At 39.6% G+C, this 6938-nt stretch overlaps 1 protein-coding gene across 2 annotated transcripts; it reads right to left on the bottom strand.

Moving 5' to 3' along the window:
* Positions 1 to 1736: 1736 nt before the first annotated feature.
* On the bottom strand, positions 1737 to 6401 carry otpa (orthopedia homeobox a). Of its 2 annotated transcripts, none has more exons than XM_063890034.1 (3): positions 6245 to 6401; positions 5391 to 5803; positions 1737 to 3018 (listed from the first exon to the last, which is right to left on the bottom strand). In XM_063890034.1, the coding sequence occupies exons 1-3, from the start codon at positions 6318 to 6320 to the stop codon at positions 2503 to 2505; spliced, it is 1005 nt and encodes a 334-aa protein (XP_063746104.1). In that variant the 5' UTR covers positions 6321 to 6401; the 3' UTR covers positions 1737 to 2502. The 2 variants fall into 2 exon arrangements, with proteins under 2 accessions (XP_063746104.1, XP_063746105.1); XM_063890035.1 differs by having other exon boundaries at positions 6284 to 6359.
* Between the last annotated feature and the right edge of the window lie 537 nt (positions 6402 to 6938).

Raw genomic sequence — 6938 nt, forward strand, 5'->3', positions numbered from 1 at the left:
CTTACCCCTTCTTTTTGTTATAAAAAGGGGATTCTTTCTTTATTTACTTCATGTGTGACATATGGCATGAGAAGCAGCTGATTGAACAGTAACACTCTGCTGAAATTGCTTTGTTTCTGGATTTTTGTTGTATTTTCTCGTTAAAAGATAATAAAATGAAAAATAACATCTTTGGGTCCTTAGCTAATTTGTCAAGTTGGTCCTTACTAAGATTGAGTTGGACACATCTGATCTTGCCTCAATAATTAAAAGGGAATTGAGCCTTTTGTGTGGAGTTGCTCCTTGATGACGTACGGCCATCCAGCTACTATTGGAAAACCTTTGTCCACATAAAAAAGAAATGCATGACTTCATTTTCTTGCTTTCTTAGTTCTGTATGGATAAGAACATCTGGTCCTCATATCATTGGTGAGATTCCATACAGCAATACTGTATTCAAGAGCCGACACATGGAACATATAATTGCTGTTCAATCAGGGCCATTAAGCACCCTGAAACCGGGGGCAGAGGTGGAGGACTCAAAAGTATATAAAAGTATTATCATAGAAACTCTAAACTTAGACAAAAATAACATTATGAATGATTTTGTACTGTAAAATAACTTAGTATATTGCCAAGCAGCATTATAAAGTAAGTTGTGTTGTAGCTATACTTTTTATTTTTATTAAACTGCTATTATTTTAATTAAAGCAAAGCAGTCAACATATAAATGTAGTGTAATACAACAAAAAAACTGTATTTCATTTTGAAATGTAAATGTATTTAGCATAAATGTGCTATACTTAATAACTATTAATCTAGTGGTTACTGTCATGATCCTTGTTTCGTGTCTGTCGTGTCTTTGTGTTGTGTGTTTTATTTTGAAATGTTTTCCCTCTTGTTTCACGTTAAGCTTCACTTCCTGTCTGCGTTTCCCTCCTGTGCCTGATTGTGTCATTGTGCTCACCTGTTGCCCCTCTGTTTCCCCCCACCCCCTTCCAGCTGTCTCTTGTCTTGTGATGACCCATGTGTATTTAGTCCCTGTTTCCCTTTCGTCTGTTGTCCGGTCGTCATTTCTTCCCTGATCTTGTCCAAGATACCTGCCTGTTCCTGTCGCCCTTCATGTCTGAAGCTAAGTGTTTTTCATGTCCTGTGTTCCCCTTGCTTCGTGTTTTCATCAACAGCTTTTGAATAAAGCTCGCTTTTTGTTTGGACCCTTACCTGCTTCCCCTTGATTTACTGCACTTGGGTCCTGTTTCCCAAACCCTGACAGTTACTGTCCTCAACTTCCCAGAGATTTCCATTAGGCTACTGACCAAAGTCCTGCAGAACAAAACACTATTTCAGCACACATTTAACTTTTTATGTAAAATCCGTTTTGGCCCTATTGGCCCAATTTTGTTGTGGAAGTGTTTTTCATGTCTTCATTTGTTGTTTGTAGAGGAGATCACTGATCTGACACATAATGTCGGACCAAGAGATTTAAATGAGACATAAGAGCGCCTTTATGAGGTTCAAAAAAATTCTTGTACTTCTAGAGATCAATAAATGATATAAATACCTTCATAGGTGCATTGTCTCAAAGAATATTACAAGTTGAGGTTTTGGAGGTTTTTTTTGCTGGACAGTAATGGCAGTGTCCTCTGATTCTGCATTAAAAAAGGAGGGTTGATTCATGGTGTGACATAATTGAAAATGATTTTTATTTGATCATTTACACTTAATTGATATAAACATGTCCATGAAACAAAGTGGTTTTAAACATTTAAGAAAGTCAGAATTTGATAAGCACAGACATAATTTTGGAAACATAATTTATCACAAACTGACCAAATGGGAACAATAGTGCTTCCGCTACACAAAACATCCTATATAACAGATTATAGTTAAGTCAGTTTCCAAGTTTTAGTTTATAGATTTGTCCCTTATTTTTTTTGCCTTGGACATGCAGTCAAGTCCTCCATGATGTCCTGATTCCTGTCAAATCGCTCTTCCTTCTTCAGGTGAATCTCTCATGTTCTTAAAAACCTCCAGGTGACTTGTTTCTGCAGTCCACTGTGCATCCCTTTGGCCTCTCAGAGGTGCATGCTGTGCAGCGGGTGGAAAAGGGATCCATATCTTGGTTTTGATTTAAAAGTATCCATAGAAGGTGTCTTCAAAAGTCAGTCACAAAGCAAATGTCAATAAAAGCCCTGAAGGCCAGGGCTGCATGTGCCAAATAAATAAGTAAATAAATAAATACATACAGAGCAAATAAGTTATTTAAATAGACAAATAAATAGTTGTCATAGGCTACATGCGAAATAATAAATTATATCTTAAAATAGAACCAGTCATATGCTTGATAAAGACCAACAGGCCGGATAAATAGCTTCCTGTTATGTGGATTTGGGAGGGGAAAACATGTTGTGTTCAGCGATTTTTTTTATTTGAACAAGAATCCTGTTTGTATGTCTCCCGGTGCATCGGATTGTATGAATACGAATTTAAGAAGAAATCTGTGAGTAAAGAAAAAGCTCTCGTCTAGGTAAAACTCATGGAAACTGTGTGCTCCAGCGCTTTGCGGCGCAGCGACGCGATGCTTGTCCCTCTCCAGACCTCACTGTCCGGGGACGTGCACAGTTGAGGCGAGTGGCTCATGTTGTTCGGGCCCGAGAGGGACGCAGGTACCATCCCGGGGAAAGTGGGTTGGTATAAGTGTGACTGAAGCCCGGAGCCGTTTGACATGTTGGACAGACCCATGGAGTTGGGTGGCGGCCCTGCACCGAGGCTACACTGAGACAGGGACTGCGCCATGGCCTGCTGGCGGCCCAGAGACGGCGGGAGCTGCAGTTGAGATACTCCCGGCATCCCTGCCGTGGCCCAGCGGGTGTCGTTGGCGTGGAAGGAGCAGAGACTGTCGCCCATGGCCGCTGCTGCTGCTGCCGCTGAATTGAACTGGGACAGGCCGTGGTGCGGCAGCAGAGTCCCCGGAGACCGGAACACATTGGTGGTCTTCTTGCGCTTCTTCCACTTGGCGCGTCGGTTCTGAAACCAGACCTGCGGACAGACAGGAGATGAGTTAGGAAGAGCAGAGGTATAATGGCTGCAGGAGCACCGACAGGTCATGTTATCAGAGCTGAAAGTGCACATAAAAAGGTTATGACATCAGTGTGTTATTATGATGATAATGCGAAGCACCAACAATAAATCTGTAGCAGAAAAACACTGATTTATCTTTACAGGATCTTATCAGCTTTTAAAAATGCGCATTACATTTGTTCAGATTTGTGCAAAAAAGTCTCCAAATAATAAATAAAAATAGATTACATTTATTTTTATTATTCTTTAATCTTGATCCCGAACACGCCTATAAAATATCAAACTGTGGTTTCATCTCAATGTATGTTATAGCCTATTAGACCTTTATATTGAATAACAAATATTGACACTTTATACTTAGGGAACTGTTTTTTTCCTTCTTCTCATGTCATCTCAGTTCTTTATATTGTTGTATTCACAACTCGTGAATATAGTAGTTAAAAGTAATATTTTAATTATTTGATTTTACTACAAAGCATTAGCAAGATTTTAGAAATTAAGGAACTATTTTTCTCACCGTGCCTTAATGGTATTTCGTTTCATATTTATATGCGTAATTATCTCGACTTTTCAGAGATGGAGATATTATGTTTATGATTTTATTTCGGTGCCAAATTGCCTAAAATATTTTGAACTGTACTCATTTTTAAATAATGTTTTACGTCTTCGGGAGGAGCCATTGCAAAGCACACATTCGGATAATAAAGATAATGTTATTGCTATGACAAACACACTTTTCCTTGAGCTCCTAGGTTTGGTTGTACGCGCAATCCTCTATGATTAATGTGAAGATTTGCTTGAGAAAGTGGAGGCGCAGTAATAAGAACGGGACAATCTCACTCTCTTCCCCCGGTGTAGCCAGCCATGAAATCCGACCTGAAATGCATTACACTTCAGAGGAAAGAAAATGCAATTTCTCATTCCGTTTAAAAAAAGACAGAGTGCACCCTCAGCGGCATTAAGACGCAGAGAGCAGTGACAGACTCTGCATCTGCTCCTTTATTCCAGCGCTATCATCATAGCTCATTTCACTAATTCTTATTTTATGGAAATAGGCTATAGAAACTGAATTGACCCTTTCAATAATAATAATGATTATTATAGGGCATTATTTCACATGTGAGCGCCCCAAGTGCATTTACCATTGATAGTTAATAAGGCGGTGGCGCTATAATTCCTAATGTGGTGGATATTTTATGAAGTATTTGTGCAGACTGAAAGTGACTGAGGACATTATTGAGATATAAAAAACCCAGTGTTTAGTCAAGCTTTCACAGCAGGTTTGTTAAAAGGTTAATGTCAGTTTTATCTGAAGGCGATTAAAGGAGTGTAATAGGCTAAAGATGCAATTATCATTTGGTTCTCTGTAGGGTACAAAACATGTGGGAGCATTCTGAATGAAGCAGCATTTAGAGGTTATAACATGTCTGCAAAACAAATGCTGCGACAGGACGTTTGGTTAAATCTCATCGTCAAATATTAGTTTTTATTTAAAGTCTCAGATCTGATGTGAGAGGATGATAGCAGGCTTTGTTGTAACGAAACTAACATGTAACGAGTGGCTGTCATTTCGAGTGTGTGCAAGGTGCGTATGGAACAAACACATGTACATAGTGTTTGCCTTTTAAATCCCTAAAAAGTATATGCACTTGCAACACACACCGTGTATTCTAATACTTAGTGACTGCTCACGTATTAAAGCTTGCATTAGAAAAAAAGATGTCTTCATATAATGACCAGACAAAATATAATTTCGTTCAATTGGGATATATTTACATTAAAATAATGTTCAATATTTCTTTTTATTTTTATTTGTTCGTCCTTCTGTATATTATTATTTCATTGGAAGCTACTGAAAATAAAAATCTACGTTTGTCCTCAACTTATCCTAAATAATGCAGCATATAAAGCCATCAACAAAAAATGTAATACAGCATGAAAAAAATAAATTGCAACTTCGTTAAAGCTATTTCACTCTGATTATTTATATGCAATGACTAACTGTCGACGCTGCATTTCGAATATTCAACGTCATTTGAAAAACTCTACAAATGTTCAGTGAAAAGACTTTCAAAATGTTTTTGAGAAATCCTATTTAGAATTTCAGAAGTCACAAAATGTGTAATTGAAAGGCTTCTGTTGGAATGGATTTTATTTGGATATGTACTGTATTGTGACTTCATCTTTGAGTCGCAGAGTATTATTTGTATGCTGCTTTAGCTTTATCCTACATTTTAAATGTCAAATAGCACCAGTCCCTGTTTTTTAATCTCTTCAGGACTTGTGTCTAGCTTTGGTTCATCTCTCCTCTTCACTCCCAGCCTTCGTACCTGCACTCTGGACTCCGTCAGGCCGATCCTAAGAGCCAGCTCCTCCCGCATGAAGATGTCCGGGTAGTGCGTTTTGGCGAAGCTCCTCTCCAGCTCGTTGAGTTGCGCCGGGGTGAAGCGGGTCCGGTGCCGCTTCTGTTTCTGACTCTGGCTCTGGCTCTGCCCGCCTCCGGACTGATTGGAGTTGTTGTTGTTCTGCTGCTGTTTCTCCTGCTCTTTGCTGTTAACCTGCACCGTGTTGGATCCCCCGCCACTGCTGATATCATCACCGGGGAGCATCGTGGACCCTTCCACGCCTTCCGGGCCCGGGCCAAGCTCCCCTGAGTGTCCCGGGTCAGGTCCCCCTCCTCCGCCGAGCCTGCACTTCAAAGCCTCCCTGTGACCCAGGAGCTCCGCAGCGGCATCCTTCATCCCTGCATAGACAACCACAGCTGGTGAGATTGGCACAGTAAACATTTGGGCTAGGAGAGAAAAGGACATGTTAGAAAAATAGTGCACACAAGGCAAAAGAGAAATCAAGAATGTTTGCTGCAGTAGAAAATGATGCACATGCATTAGCTATCATTAGCTGAGATTTAAAACACAGAAATTAAAAGAGCAATGCGTGCTGCTCTTTGACAGAAACAACTACAGCATGCACATTACAATCTGCTCCTTAAATACTCTTAATTCAATTCGATCAAAGCGATATAGGAAATTGTTAAATCAAATTACGCGGTAATATAATAATAATAATAATTACTTTTCCAATGAATTAAGCGAGTTTAGATCACTCCAGTCACATTAAGATAATATAAGAAGCAAATTGACAATTTTCAGAGCTTGATTTAAGATTAGAAGTTCCTCCAGCTTACAGTAGAGTTGAAGACCGGAGTTTGGCGATGATAACTCACCGAGGCGAGCATCCAGGAGGTCGGCATGAGATAGCATTGCGCACCGCTCCAGGGCGAAGTGCTATTCCAAAAAAATCTCTATGACTTTAACCTATTTAAGAAATATATATAGTCTAAATGAAAGCAAATTCGGTTTGTGGTTAAAAGGGAGGTTCGTTGCATTATAATGTAGTTTAGAGAAATGGGGAGGCGCTTAACGACGGAATGAACCCATGAGCTTCTCCAAACGAGGACCAATCAGAGCTGAAGCCTGAGGTATGTCAGCTTTAGCCAGAGACCCCCATCACCCCCTCACCCTCCTCCTCCTTTCTCCCCCATCCTCTCACATCCACAAGTTCATTCCTCCTCATTCCTGTAATTGGCTTTGATTTCTCATCCAAATTACATCCAATAAAATAACTTGATTTAATATCTGTGAGTGCTTCGACCCGTTCAAGAAATGTTGGATCACCACAATATTTGTTTAATTGTGCATGCTGTTGTGTTTTTATAGTGCAAGAATAGGAGTTATAATATGAGGTGGAAGCACATGGCCGCATTAACAGATCCCACAATATGGATAATGTGTTACACCTTGAATATGGAGTATATAATATGGAGCTGCATTTATTTTTATCTCCTTTTTTTATGGTATTTTTACGACACTAAATGCCTC

This window comes from Eleginops maclovinus, chromosome 8 (genome assembly GCF_036324505.1).
Source record: "Eleginops maclovinus isolate JMC-PN-2008 ecotype Puerto Natales chromosome 8, JC_Emac_rtc_rv5, whole genome shotgun sequence".
Taxonomy (NCBI): Eukaryota; Metazoa; Chordata; class Actinopteri; order Perciformes; family Eleginopidae; genus Eleginops; species Eleginops maclovinus.

Excerpts from the sequence above, each read along its gene's own strand:
- otpa (XM_063890034.1), bottom strand. The coding sequence starts at position 6,320 with ATGCTATCTCATGCCGACCTCCTGGATGCTCGCCTCGGTGAGTTATCA. Across the intron at positions 5,804-6,244 it reads CTCCGGTCTTCAACTCTACT|GGATGAAGGATGCCGCTGCG; the intron begins GTAAGCTGGAGG and ends TTGTCTATGCAG. Across the intron at positions 3,019-5,390 it reads TGACGGAGTCCAGAGTGCAG|GTCTGGTTTCAGAACCGACG; the intron begins GTACGAAGGCTG and ends GTCTGTCCGCAG.